This window comes from Aedes aegypti, chromosome 2 (assembly GCF_002204515.2).
Source record: "Aedes aegypti strain LVP_AGWG chromosome 2, AaegL5.0 Primary Assembly, whole genome shotgun sequence".
Classification (NCBI taxonomy): Eukaryota; Metazoa; Arthropoda; class Insecta; order Diptera; family Culicidae; genus Aedes; species Aedes aegypti.
This window is the reverse complement of record NC_035108.1, coordinates 407,740,878-407,757,049: the sequence shown is the minus strand read 5'-3', so window position 1 is coordinate 407,757,049 and position 16,172 is coordinate 407,740,878. Positions and strand designations below refer to the sequence as shown.

General features: G+C 34.5%; 1 protein-coding gene across 1 annotated transcript; it reads left to right on the top strand.

Annotated features, from left to right (window-relative positions):
• Positions 1-1,182: 1,182 nt before the first annotated feature.
• LOC110677006 (microfibril-associated glycoprotein 4-like) lies at positions 1,183-2,756 on the top strand. Its single transcript, XM_021847321.1, has 4 exons — positions 1,183-1,359; positions 1,426-1,671; positions 1,736-2,383; positions 2,453-2,756. Exons 1-4 carry the CDS (start codon positions 1,217-1,219, stop codon positions 2,577-2,579), a joined length of 1,164 nt encoding a protein of 387 aa, XP_021703013.1. The 5' UTR covers positions 1,183-1,216; the 3' UTR covers positions 2,580-2,756.
• The last annotated feature ends 13,416 nt before the right edge of the window (positions 2,757-16,172 follow it).

The window sequence follows — 16,172 nt, the reverse complement described above, 5'->3', positions numbered from 1 at the left end:
CTTTAAACCCGTATAGGCCTGAGTGAAAGCAAAAATACTGAAACCCTCACCGTTCAGCGAATTCTCAACGGATTCAAATGATTTTTTGTCAGTTCAATGGCCCATATATCTTGTTTCTGGAAGTGGCCAGAGGAACGCAGAAATATTCCTGTGGCCGGAGTTATTCCGGTGGGTCACTGGGTCAAGTCAAGTAAAAAAGGGCTATTTTTTGGGACATGCCAAGATACCTTTATTTATTAGCAATGACAATCATTGTATTTGCATAAATCATTAAGATCTGATATTCAACATTATAAATGAAGAGTTTTGCACCGTTAAAAATATATCTCATTTGGCCATACGTACGTAATACCCGGAAGAACCGGCTGTAGATTTGTTGGATACTAAACCGTTTCAACTCTCGAAAAGTAGAAATCAAATATAATTGTGCACTAAAATGCGTTCTCATAAGCTTGGCACAGATGTTCAGATACAAATTGGCCACTTTATCATAAGTTTGAGGCATCCCGGGACCCAAAAATGGTCATTTATAGGATTAATCAAATGCAAAATTCGTAGTTATCCAATTCAATCATTTCTTAAAAGGTTTACATTGAGGCAATTTTCTTAAAATTCCGTCATTTAGTGGCCACATTATAACCGATTCCGGAAATTATCTGTGACCTGAAATTTGCTTACCTTCGGGGGCACAAACGCACAGTACCCTTCTCCACCAACCTGACCCAGTGATCCACCGGAATAACTCCGGCCACAAGAATTTTTCCGCGTTCCTCTGTTCACTTCTAGAAACTAGATATGTGTGCCAGTATACTGACAAAAAATCATTTGAATCCATTAAGCATTCACTGAGCGTTGAGGGTTTTAGAATTTTTGCTTTCACTCAGGCCTATACGGGTGAAACTGATACTATCAATCATGAGTTGTTTTTCAAGTTTACACTTCAACCAATAAGAAATGAAACCAGTTACCACGTGCTGCAGATCATACGCAAAACGGCTCGCGTGCCCGCGACGACATCCAAATGCATGAATCACGGCCTTTGGAGAAAGATGACATAGAAAGAAATGTGGTAGAATTCCCCGCACCCTAATCATCTTAAGGGGGATCCACCGAAATAGGTCGGTTGATCTTGAACTGCATCTCTGGAACGGCTGCTGCGAGAAGCCGATATTTAATCAGTTGGTTCGTCTCAGTTGGAATCCGACACCCGCGCGAGATGGAGCTAAGTAGGTTACTAGTTTTGGTTGTTTTACAAGTTACCCTGTGGGCAAGGTCGGATGCTGAGGGCAATGGTACCGTTAGTGCAGCTGGCTTTGGCTATGAATTGACCGTGACGGGATTGGATGCCGTTAATTACAAGTGAGTGCAAACGAATCATACTGAGATAGCGGAAAGATTTACGACTATTATTCTAATTACTTACAGTATGCAGAGAGATCATCTTCGTTCCAAAGAGTATCACCAGGTTTTGATCGCAGAAATTGAAGATCTTCGAAAGGTGGTTTCTAGTACAGAAACACTAGTTATGAAACAGGTGAATGCTTTAAACAACGTTGAGATGCAGTTGAAAAAAATACTGAAAAATAATGAAATAGTCGATGAGATGCCCGCGATGAAGATTGCGCTTGAAATGCTTTCATTCAATGTTTCACGTATTCTCAGTGACACGGGGTAATTACATTAGTAGTACATCAACGATTTTTTTAATGTAACTAACTCATACATAACGTTGCAGCAAAATTCACCGTGCACAGCAAACCCTCGCCACAACAGAGATGTTAAACGACTTCATCCTTCAGCACATGAGTGACCAATTACGTTCAAAATCGTCCTCACGAATGCTCACACTGGAAGCAAAGCAGCTACCACAATTCTGCGCAGATGTTGGTGCTCTTCGATCGGGCGTTCAGCGTATTCATCCGCAACCTGGCTTCAAGGACTCGTTCGAAGTGTATTGCGATCAAACCTACCTGGAAGGTGGCTGGACCGTAATTCAAAACCGTTTCGACGGATCGGTGAACTTTTATCGTGGCTGGAACGAGTACGAGCATGGATTTGGAAATCTTCGCGACGGAGAGTTTTGGCTAGGACTGAGTAAAATCCACGAGCTTACGTACTCCAAGAAACACGAACTGCATATAGTGATGGAAGATTTTGACGGAAAAACCGTTGTTGCAAAGTACAGTCACATGCAGGTGGGTGGACCAGAGGAAAAGTACGCGCTCAACAGCTTGGGAACGTACAGTGGGGATGCCGGGGATTCACTTAGCTACGCGGTATCGAGCATGTTTTCTACTCTGGATTCAGATAACGACGCGCATGCTCCCGACAATTGTGCGGTGCAGTATAAGAGCGGGTGGTGGATGGCGGCTTGCCATGAAAGGTAAAACTGCATTAATAGTTTGGTTAGTGATTAAGAGTTTTGATTTAATTGATGGTTAATTCATTCTAGCAATCTCAACGGTTTGTACCTGACAGGAAAACGTGAGGAGTTTGCCACAATGATGTGTTGGAAGGCCTTCCGCGGATACAACTATGGCCTGAAACGCTCTCGCATGATGATTCGACCTGTTGACTGATGTTGTAGATATTCTACCATATATTTCAAAAGTATGTTTATCGATAAGCTTAGTTATACATTTATATAATATGTTACGTAAAAATAGTTAATCGAATAAGACGAATATGACTGAAACCAGAATGCTCACTGTAAAAATGAGTTTAAATGCAAAGTGATAATACCCTCCTGTTATTAACCTTTCAGTTGTAGCGCGAATGTTTGTAACACCCTTGAATTTATGTTCAACATGAAATACCTCAGTGCGCATCGTACCTTCATGCTGTAAGTTACTCGAATTCTCTCTGCTCTTGGAAGTTTTTTTTTTTCAACCATCTAAAATAATAAAACAGTACTTTTTAGTGCTAAAATTAAAATCGGTATTTTTCAGTGCTACTAAAACAGTACTATTTTTTCTACAATTGATCCCTTTACAATCCTTGTTTGGACCCGTTGGCGAAAGCTAGCGTTCGTAATCCTTCTTGGACACTGTCTTGGGAAAAAAAACCTCTTAGGAGTTCTCGTCTCTTTTCGTTTATTCACTAAACATGGTTGCAACTACAAATAAAAGTAAGGGTGAATCTCTGAATTCACAACTTCCTTCCAAAAAAGTGGGATTAAAAACTGTCACTAAACGTGGCAAGAATGGGAGAAAGGAAGTTTCTCTGGAATGTGAACGTTTTCCAAGGGTGAAATGATTAATGTTGATAATTGCATCGAAATAAGCAATCAGTTCGATGCTCTAGACAAATTTTCTGAACACCAAATCGAAGCAGCCTCTAGCCCAGGCTCTTTGATTCAAGTGAGGAAGCAAAGAGTGCCGCCTATCGTGGTCAGTTGTTCCGAATTTGGGGGATTTAGGCAGGAGATCTTGAACTCCATTAGGGGAATCAAGGTTTCTTTCCAAATCGCAAAGAAAGGAGACTGTCGCGTTTTGCCGGAAACTCTTAAAGATCGCGAATTTCTTCTCAAACATCTTGAAGAGAAAAACCACATTTTTTTACTTATGACGACAAAACTCAACGTTTGTTCAAATTCGTCTTGAAAGGTCTCTCAAGTGACTATAGTGACCAGAAGAGATCAAAAATGGAATAAATTATTTACTTGGATTTTCCCCAGTCCAAGTAATCATTATGAAGAAGAGAACCCAATGTAGCATTGTTCAGAAAAGGCTTTCTGAAGAATATTATTTAGTTAACTTTAACAAAAGTGACCTAAACAATATTGAAGCTTCAGAAAAAGCTAGACTTATGTTCGATGTCCGTGTGACATGGGAACATTTCCAGAAACCTAGAGGAAATTACCAGAACCTTACTCAGTGCCGTCGGTGCCAAAAGTGGGGCCATGGTACAAATAATTGTCACATGGATGCTGAATGCCTGATTTGCGGAGGTTCTTCTCACGTCAAGGACGTCTGTCCAGTGGAGGAAGATACCGATAAGTTCATATGCGCCAATTGCGGGGGCAATCATGAATCAAATTTTTTGGCTTGCCCTTCGCGCAGGCAAGTTGTCGAGGCTCGTGCCAGGCAGATGAAGGATAATATCCGTTACGATAACGGTCGTTTCCGGAATTTGCCTGGTAGAGTATCGAACAATGCTCATTTTTCAGTTAACGATCGCTTGATCAAGAATCATATTCATCAGGATGATCATAATCATGCTCATTCACAATCTAATTTTAATCCGTCGGGTAGCCGTTCGAATCATATAATTTCAAATGTATTTACTCACGAAAAATCATTTGCTGATATCGTAGCAGATAATTTATACTCCATCCCTATTCGTACTATGAGTACCCATTCTACTTGTTTCGAATCAAATGGATAAAACCCTGCCGCCACAGGTAACATCTACTCCGCCTCTTCGTCTACCGAAAATTCTAATGGAAAATCATCAAATGTACCCACTTCAAGTGATATGTTTGTCTCTGATTATAATTTTCTAACTGAGTTGAATCTAATGATTGATGCAATGTTCAAAGCCACCACTATGACTGAAGCAGTCCAAGTAGGTGTAAAATTTACTAATCAAATTGTTATTGGATTACGTTTTTCTAATAAATCCAAATAATAATTTAAATATTTTATATAGGAATGCTCGTTCTCTGGATGGTAAAGAAGACGATCAGTTTAATTTTTTTACAGCTAATAACGTGCAATAGCAGTAATTACTGAAACATATTTAAAACCTGGATCCAAACAAACAAAAGATCCTAACTTTTTGTTTATCATAATGATCGACTTAATGGGGCATGTGGGAGAGTTGCAATCATCATTCATAGGCGAATAAAACATCAACTGTTTTCGTCATTTGAAATTAAAGTTTTTGAAACTTTATGTGTTTCAGTTTAAACACAGCTTGGTAAATATACTTTCATAGCTGCCTATTTGCCTTTTCAATGCTCTGGACAGCAATAAGTCAAAATTTTTGTCATTGGTGACTTTCATGCCAAACATCGGTCATGGAATAATTCTCAAAGTAATTCCAACGGCAGAATTTTATTTGATGAGTGCTCTTCAGGATATTTCTCAATTCAATACATTGATAGCCCTATGTGTTTTTCCTCTTCTAGAAATCCTTCTACGATTGATTTGATGAAATATATATTGACTCTAATCTTGATGTTAACATTTCTTTACTATCAAAACTTGATATTGACAATGCTCTTAAAACTATAACAAATTCCATTGCTCAAGCCAGAAGCATTGCAATTCCAAAATGTGAAGAAAAATTTGAATCCGTGATTATAGACGATGATCTTAAACACTTGATGCGTCTTAAAAACGTGAGGAGCAGGCAATTTCAACGTACTCGCGATCCTGCCATATAAATTATATGGCAGGATTTGCAGAAAGAAATCAAGAAACGTTTTGCTCAATTAAGAAACAAAAATTTTGAAAATAAAGTTTCTCAATTGGACCCTGGCTCTAAGCCCTTTTGAAAATTATCTAAAATTTTGAAAAAACCTCAGAGGCCAATACCGGCACTGAAAGAGGAAAACAAATTATTACTAATCAATTGCGAAAAAACTCAAAAACTTGCTATGCAGTTTGAAAGCGTGCACAATTTTAATTTAGGGCTTACTAGTCCAATTAAAAAACCTAGTTACTCAGGACTTCGAAAATATTCACAATCGAGAGAACATTTTCGAAAATTCCTGGGAGACTGATTTGGAACAAGTGAGAACTATTATTAGAAAATTCAAAAATATGAAAGCTCCTGGCGATGATGGAATTTTCAGACAAAAATCCAATCAGTTTGCTTTCCTCCATCAATAAACTTTTTGAAAAGGTCATTTTGAACGGAATGATGGCCCACATCAACGAAAATTCAATTTTTGCCGATGAACAGTTCGGATTCCCCCATGGACATTCGACCACTCATCAACTTTAACTTGTTATAAATTTGATCCATTCCAACAAATCTGAAGGCTATTCTACTGGTCTTGCTCTTCTAGACATAGAAAAAGCATTCGACAGTGTTTGGCATGAAAATTTGATCGTAAAATTAAAAAAAACTTAAATTTTCCAACATACATTGATAGAATAATTCAAAGTTATCTGTAAAATCGTACACGTCAGGTTAATTATCAGAACTCCAGATCTGAAAGACTTCCTGTAAGAGCTGGTGTTCCTCAAGGCAGCATTTTGGGACCAATATTATACAATATTTTCACATATGACTTACCGGAGTTACCTCAGGGACAGGGATGGGAAATGTATTGTAGAAAACATTTACCACCTCGACATTCACGACATACACGACCATCAAAATCCAAAGCAAACCATTACCGTTCAAAACAAAAAAATGTCACGGCTCTTTAAAACTGTAGGGGAAGTGGTGTTAAAATAAACAGGGGTGGTAAAACGAACACCGTGCCTTGTACCGAGAAAAATCAAATTTCAATGAATTTTTATCATGCACGGACGATTTAGAGCTTAAAACGGTATGTTCGGGTTGATACGGAGGTCAATTGAAGTGAAAATATAAACAAAAACTACGAATTTAGAAAATCATGTTTGAAAATTAGAACTGACGTAACTTTTCGCTCGATGGTCTTCTGGTTTTTCAGAGAGGTGAATATCGTTATGATACAGTGACCCCACGCAGTTGAATCACCCACAATTTATGAATCAGCTGACTTCAAAAGACAAAATTATTATCAAACTTGTCACAAAACATCACAGAATTATTTTTACACATAGTTTCTTATCAGTAAAAATAATTCTGTGATGTTTTGTGACAAGTTTGATAATAATTTTGTCTTTTGAAGTCAGCTGATTCATAAATTGTGGGTGATTCAACTGCGTGGGGTGACTGTATGATGTCAATTCCGAATTTTTTTAATTTCTTTTCGAATGGGTTGCAATCTTTAATGGATATATTTGCGGACGTGCTATGAAAATTTTCAAAAATATTTGTTTTGCTCACGTTTTTTGCATGATGTTCATCTTACTACCAACAGCTGTTCATTTTACCCACATAGTGCAGGTAAAATGAACATTTGCATCGTTTTTTGCTAGCGAATCAAATATGTGAAAATTTAGCTATTTTAGTCTATATCGCTGCTATAGATAACATCCCAACCTTTGATGTTGTGCGATAGAACTATACAAATTTCTCGTTTTACTATTAGAAACAAGATGATATCCTTAAGTTGTTCATTTTGCCACCCCTTCCCCTAATCATCTTCTTACCAACGTTTTTTCAAACCCGAATGCAAAATGACTCGAGCACAGTGGTGACACGATTTTTCCGGTTTTCGGGGTTTTGCATTTTTGCTCGATAAAGGCAGCATGAAATTGAACTTGTTTATTTGTATCGCAACGGAATGATTGTGCTCTTGCTATTAACGCTAATAGATTTCAATTAGTTGAAAACACAAGCGAAATATAAGCGATTGAATTATTTAACATTTTTTTCAATCATTCACCTCGAGATGGCTGCCCGAAAACGATCAAAGTGGAGAGACAAAAACATTCAAGCAGTGTGTGAACCGTTGGGAGTGCAACGCCTGATGGTATTGATGCTGCTGCTGCTTTGTGTTTTGGTTGACTGGCAGAATCGATGATAAATGGTAAATAGTGGTCACAGTTCCCAAGCCTGCTCAGGGATGTCAAAAATACTTGTTTGCGGATGACACAGGCCTTTCCGCCAAAGGACGAAGCCTGCGTGTCATCTGTAGTCGATTGCAAAAAAGTTTGGATATATTTTCTTCATACTTGCAGAAATGGAAGACTTCTCCTAATGCTTCCAAAACTCAACTAATAATATTCCCATATAAACCAAAAGCTCTTTATTTGAAACCTTCGAATAGACATGTTGTCACGATGAGGGGTTCCAATAAATTGGTCAGATGAAGAGAATATCTAGGGCTCATGCTAGATAAAAAATAATTTTCAAAAATCATATTCAAGCCAAATGTAATAATATTATCAAATGTCTCTATTCACTTATATACATAATATTGAAACTTTGTCTAGAGAATAAGCTCTTAATCTTCAAACAAAATTTCAGACCAACCATGTTGTATCAAAATAGACTTCTTGATACCAGAAAGAAAGCTAGATATAAGAAATAAATGATACAAATACAGAAATAAAAAAAAAACACAACAATTTACGTACGTCTGCAATTTCCGAGTCATTTTCCCTTAGACGGTAACGACAGCGTTTAATTTCGCTTTCAAAAGCTATTACGACGTGCTGTTTAAAATACATGACCCGAGGGACCAATAGCTTAGCATTTTAATTCATTCCACTATAAGAAAAAAAAATAAAGGGAAACCAACCCAACGCTTGCATCGCCAAAATTGGACACTCGCAAGCCAGCTGAAACTACCGCTCGAAAAGAAACAAGATAAATCACGTTCGGGAAACGTGACTCATTGGCATCATAAAATTTCCTATCAAATTTATCGATACTAAACATAGATCATGGTTGGTCAACGGACAGTATCGATTAATGAGAAACAGGCGGAAAATTAATCAGCCGGTGGAGAAACTAATGGTGTTCTGGGAGATGCATTTGACAAAGATGAAATTTTCCCTCAAAAACTCTTGAGTATTTTAAATTATTGTTTGAACTATTTGATATTCACCTAGCATAACTTTGTTGTATAGATTATCGTGACCGAAAGAGATTGCATCGATTTTGCCTAAAATTATTGGTAACTTTATATATGTCAAATAAGGGTTACTTTTCAACATGGGATGTTCCGTGTATTTCATGAGTTTAATACCAGGCATGAAGTCTCAAAATCATTTTCAAAATTTTATTGTAGATCCTAAATATAAATATGTATTACAACGAATAGTCGAATAGTATTGGTATAATATACAACATGACTGGCCTAAAAATTCTTTGGAAGAGCTGACACGTTGACACCTTTTGTCTTAGATCTTGAGAATAAACTCTTACAGGTTTTAAATAACGAAAATTTTTAGTTTATATGGAAATTTTATAAATTGAGTTTTGGGAGTGTTTGGTAAACTATACAATGTTTCAAGCATAGTGTAACTATTACGAATCACCCACTATTATGGGTCATTTCCACTTGAATCATGGTGCTTGGATTTCAACGAGTTTGTGATTCGAAAACGAAAAAAAATTAGAATTCCTGCATATGTTCAAGTAAAATTCAAAGGATTACCGGAACAATCGACCTATTAGCCTTCAATTTAGTTCTTCGACCAGACTTCTGTCTGGCAACAACCGGTGCCGCCTACTGTGCTGCGTTCAATTTTCCAAATGGAAAATGTCTGTTCGGGTTCAGCTAAGGAAACTGGTTGCAAGCAAGAGGAGTTGGGTAACATTACTGCGTTATGCGCTCTAAGCTGGGGCTGATTGTTTCCTTTTGTGGCATAACCTTTGCTGTTGCAAGTCTGTCCGCCCTTTGCATGTGAACGGATTCAGCTGACATTCGACTTTTGTAACTCACTCCACATGATATCTGTGGCTTACCGAGTAGTACCATTGACGCAAGGTTTTTTTTTGTGCAATTCGCTCGCATTTAAGATTGGTTGTTCTTATTTGAACACGAACAGCGAATGATTATTAGATTAATTCTTCAATGAAATTTGTAAGAAGTAAGGACTTACAAATTTGACGAACTAAACTTCGAAAACTCAATGTTCTTTATCTTTTGAAATAGCTTTATTTTCATCCTTCAAATATGATAATAGTTTGAAAATGTGCTTCAGAATGATTTTACCATGAGTGAAAATTATTTACTTTGTTGTTATTTTGAATTCTATTACCATTAAATTTTTCACAATAACTCTTTTGGCTACAAGCGTAACCAGTGATCATGCAAAAAATTATGAATATGGTTTATACCCATGCGGACTCTCGTAATAATATCCTATCGTGAACTACACCATGATTTCAGTAAAAATAATTTTAATGGTTATCCAAGAACTACATATAATAAAGGTCATCAGATCAACAAGCAAGTGACCTTTCAAAACATTGCGAACAACTACAATATCCACACAAGCTCATATAGTTATGTTGCAACAAAATTTTGAATTTAATGAAATTACCCAATAGAGTGGTTCAAAAATCGTTTTTGTTCCACACCGCTCATTCGATTCTAGATCAACTTCTGAGTGTCCTCCCAAAATTTGAGCTCATTCGGATGAAAACTGGGGTTGCACAAGCCATTTGAAGTTTATATGGGAAAACCAAGCAATTCATTCAATCAATCATAGTATTTGCCCATGTGCTCTTGGGGCAGTAATCAGCTACAACTTTGTCGAAGACCGTAATTAGTTATTGATTCTTGAATGAGTTGTAAAACTTTGGCTATAATTATTGGACTGTTCTGCAGGCATCACTGGATATATGCAGTAAAACATAGCAGCCATGATTTGTGCGTGCTATCTTTCACGCCAGGTGCAGCAATGTTGCCTGTTCAGAAGTTAAATGAGTTTGTGACTGGATATAAATCAATAACTAAGTATTGAGGCGTCCGATTTGGAAACGGTCTACGGCAAAGTTGTAGCTGATGAATGTATCTCACAGTATCAAAGCAGTTCTAATCCCCAAGAGCACATGGGCAAAAACTATGACCAATTGAATGAATTTCTTGCTTTTCCCATAGGAATTCCCATATAAACTTTAAATGGCTTGTGGGGATTTTTTTTATTACCTTACGGGTTTGGGCCGAAGGGTCTCAGATTTTCATGAAACTTTTTCCACAGGCAGGGCTCATGGATATATGAATAAAAAAAAATTGAGAAAAATTCAGGGTCGCCTATTTTTCCGGAAAACTCAGGTGGAAATTTTTTGTTTTCCCTTGACACTACTTACTTTGAAAAATCATAACTCAAGAACGAAGCATTGTAGAAACAAAGTTTTTATATGAAAATTTAAGCAAATTTTCTCAAAAATCCAAAAAAAATATGAACTGGAAAAAGTTTTCCACAAAATTTTCCACCGTTGGGAAAATTCGTAAAGAAAAGCCGGAAAAACTATGCCCGAACTCGTGGAATATTTTCAAAAAAATATTTTCGAGAAGGTAATTTTATAAGCTTTAATCACTGAAATTTTTGGAATGCACTTTTTTTTCGTTATTGAGTTATGGCCAATTTTGTGAAAAATGTCCAGATGTGCCATATAAGACTTTTCTTTGAAAAATCATAACTCAAGAACGAAACATTGTAGGAACAAAGTTTTTATATGAAAATTTAAGCAAATTTTCTCAGAAATCCAAAAAAAAATATGATCAGGAAAAAGTTTTCCACAAAATTTACCACCGTTGGGGAAATTCATAAAGAAAAGCTGGAAAATCTATGCCCGAACTCGCGGAAATTTTAATAAAATATTTTTAAGAAAGAAACTTTATAAACTTCAATTCTGGTAACTTTTAGGATGTACTTTTCTTTAGTTCCTGATCTATGGTCAATTTTGTAAAAAATGCAAAGATTTGCCATACATGCCTTTTCGTTTAAAAATCATGACTCAAGACTCATCATGACTTGTCGAACCGGATTCAAATTATCTCAAAAATATGAAATTTTTGAAATGGAATCAGTTTCCCAGGACATTTTTCACTGTTTATGAAAAAAAATAATGAAAACCCGATTACCTATTACCAGTGCCGTAGCGTGCGGTTGGCCAGGTTGGCACCCGCCAAGGGCGCCAGCCATTGGGGGGCGCCAAAATGCGTAAATTATTTTGTTAATTTTGAAAGGCATTTATTGAAAAGGGCGCCTCCTAAAACAAATTGCCAACAATTTTTTTTTAACATAATAATGGAAAATTTGAACAATTCCTGAATCGCTTTCAAATACTTTTCAGTATTTTGGATGATTCCCATACATTTATTTCAAATTTTAACATTATGGTTACTTGCTTAATCTCTAATGGTTTTTTATAGCCATTAAAACTGGTTTGAGCAAAAATCAAGTTTGTGGTATTTATTTGGAGGTTCTATTGGAAATAAAAAAAAATATTCAAATAAACTTGATAAGAATTAAACAGTCTTTTTGGAAGCCTAAGAGCATCTTGAACAGGGTTCTCAGAGTACGGTAGATCATTATGACAGATAATCTTGAACAGGCTTTCATTACACCTCACAGTGATTTATCTCCATACAAATGGTATAGAAAGTCTTGAAATGGATTGTTCATGCTCAAATGAAAATGAATGACCAGATAATTGCCGTCTGAAACTATTTATCTTCATCGCATGATAGACTCTTCTTTGATCATGATAACCTCATCATCATCATGATCATCATATCTGTCAAGTTATATGACGCATCAGCCAAGCAACAACAAAACATGATACAAAGACCTTCAACTTATTTGCATTAGAATTTTTCAAATGATTTGTAAATGTTGTTTCAACATTTAAACAAGAATGTTCATTGGATGCATTTAAACATTTTGGCCATACAGATTTGTAATACCTAAATTCTTCAACCAACCGAAAATTATGGTGTGCAAGTTTGCTCAAGATGAACCTTCGATTTTCTGAAGGTTGGTATAAAAATGTATAGTTTAAGCATGTATTCGAGTGTGTGCTCACATTTGAAAATTTAGTCGAAGTTGATTATAATTCCCCATACATTTTACTAGGGAGCACAAACACAAGAATTTTGATAACGTTCTTTGAGGAAATGTAAAAAAATCAGTTTTTATTTAAACTTCAAAAAATTCTGGGTTCGAATTTAGAAGAGAAATACAAAAATACTTTCAAATTTGTTAGTGAAAGTTTTTTTTTAACTTTTCCCCGCCTTGACATCACTGTGCAGCTGGGCAGAATATTCAAAAATTTCTACACGTGGGAGGAACTCTTACAGAATTCTGAACAACATTTTCAGAGAATTTCGTGTCAGTGATAAGCAAACATGAGTTAAAAAGATTGAATTTATTTTCTCCCACGCTGACTGACTATAGTCTTTTTTTTTTAATTTTTGATTCGCTGGAGATGATTTAGCATTAATAAATTTTAGATCAAATTAAATACCATTTCTGAAATTCAACCAAGGGGAAGTGTTGGAGATTCTAGAACAGTTGTAATTTTCTTTAAGTAAAATACTAACACGAGTATCACAGAAACAAGGCTATTGAGTAAGGGATGCTTATAAATTCGTTGCAAATTCCATGAAGTTTTAATTAACTAGTAAAACAAATTCATATTTTTCCATGTTACTATTTAGGTATTATAATAGTTTATATATATTATTTAGGTATTATAATAGTTTATAAACTTCTAAATGGTATAACGAAACACATATTATCTTATTATTTCCTCTGATTCAACTAAACAATTGATAAAAAGTTTTTTATTGCATTTTATTCTAAGAATTTGACGAATTTGCTTCCACTTATTGGAAGACTCTTGCGAAAACAACTAAAAAAATGTTTTCTTAAGGAGTTGTTAGGCAAAATCATTACACAATATTTAGAAGCCTTTGCATTTTTTAACAAATGAAAATATAATTAACAATGTCAAGAAATAAAAAAAATGTATTTAAGAAATCTATATATATATATATATATATATATATATATATATATATATATATATATATATATATATATATATATATATATATATATAAATATATATATATATATATATATATATATATATATATATATATATATATATATATATATATATATATATATATATATATATATATATATATATATATATATATATATATATATATATATATATATATATATATATATATATATATATATATATATATATATATATATATATATATATATATATATATATATATATATATATATATATATATATATATATATATATATATATATATATATATATATATATATATATATATATATATATATATATATATTTTTAAATATATATATATATATATATATATATATATATATATATATATAAATAAATATGGAACGGTGTTTGTATGTCACGAAATAACTTGAAAGCGAGTCAATGGATTTACCTGATTCTTTCACAGTTAGGTTCTTGAAGTGTTCCGATGTGTTCGTGTGTTTTAAAACCTCAAAATATACACCGGGAAAGACGAAGAAACGAGAGTGAATATAACTGTAATTTTGTATGGGACGTCACATGGCGTTTTTCAACAGCCTACTTGATGGCAAGACGAAGTTTGCCGGGACCACTAGTTAAAAATAAAAACTATTGATTTTAAGAAGAGTTTTTTCAATGCTATGCTCAATTGTTTCCGCAAAAGTGCTTCATGAACAGTAGATTTCTTACAAATTTCTTCAAAACATATTTAATAAAATCTCACACAGTTTTCAAGAAGAACTGTGTTGTACACGTTTCATTGATATTTACTAATTATATTAATGAACTCTAAATTAGTGAATGCTGGAGTCGCAATTTAATATATGCATTCATTTAAGAGTTGTCCTAGTATTTTAAAAAGGATCTTTATGGAAATTGTCTAGTATCCCAAGCAAAAACTGCAATATATGCATATAAACGGTATACGTTAAGCTAGCAATACTGTATAACTACAATTAAAGTTTATTTAAAGTGGAAAAGTGCCCCTCTACAGGCATTTTTGTGTTATATTTTATAAAATTTACTCGACCTTTGTGAAGCCTTTTGACACCTTAAAGTAGCTATACAGTAGATGCTAGCTATATGTACACCATATATATGCATGAATAATAGCTTGAGCCACATGGTTACTTGGGATGTTCAACGAAAACTTCAATCACATACAAAATTGCATCAGAGGGGCGCCCAACGGGAGGTTTGCCAAGGGCGCTGTGAGGCCACGCTACGGCTCTGCCTATTACCTAAGTATATTTGAAAAGAGCGATCAATAAGATCCAATCATACAATATTTTTCAATACGCTCATTTTTCGTTCCTAAAACATGATCAAATATTGCTAGGATGAGCTGTTTGAACCATATATTTACAAATTTATAAGTTCATAAACAAAATTTCTTAAGAACGAAACTACATAGAAACAAAGTTTTCTTCAATCAGAATGTAGGCAATTTTTTCCTGTTAGGTAACTACAAAATTGACAGTTAAATAAATGGGTAGACAATATGACAAATAGGTATTTACCAATTCAAGTTTAAATCATTGAATCAAACTACTAAAACACGTAGAATAATTAAAAAATCGAAAATAATCTAATTATCACGTATGGTGAAATAGGGAACCATTATGTCCATAACTGGTACACCTACCCTACATCCATTTGTAATTTATTACAAAGACAAATCTTCGATCAAAGTCTTAAATTTTGTTGTAATTGCTGACATAAAAAAGCCTAACACGACATCAGTTTATGCTTTTCAAACAAAACTAATTTCAAGATTGAAAAATAAATTTCCTGAGCTTGAAAAAATCATTTATCTTTCTGATGGTTGCGGAGAGCAGTACAAAAATAAATCAAATTTCAAAAATGTATGCAACCATGAAAATAATTTTAAAATTAGAGCAGAATGGTACTTTTTCCCAACCTCACATGGAAAAGGTCCATGTGATGGTATCGGTGGCAATATTAAGCGAATGGCTAGAGATGCTAGTATTAGAAAGTCAGCGGAAATTAATAACGCCAAACAATTTTTTGACTGGGCTGTGTCGCAAAAGGTGAAAGATCAATTTAAAAAAGATTGGGAATTCATCTATGCAACTGAAAATGACTATTCAGAGGCTGAAAAATTACTTCAGGAGAGATTTTCTAACCTTGTTCCAATTCCTGGAACGAAAAAATATCATTCATTTATTCCAAAAGACGAACGAAGCATTTTTGCGAGTGAATTCTCAGATGCACATGAAAACCAAGAAAATACAGCATGCTTTGTTCTTAATACTACAAAGAAACGAAAATCTTCTTGTGGTAGCAACCAAAGGCAATCTTCCCGGTTGAAAAAATAGATAGTTTTGAGATAAAATGTAAGTTATGTACTGAATAATTGAATAAATAAAATTAAAGAAAAATATAAAAAGAATCTTATTTGTTCCATGGATAAGAAAGAATCCCTTGGAATGGAAAAGAAACAGTTTTTTCAGCTTTGCTTAACGGTGTAATGTTTCATGAAAAATATAATCCAATCCGACTTATACTTCATTTAAATCAATCCCATATCGTTTCTTTCAGAT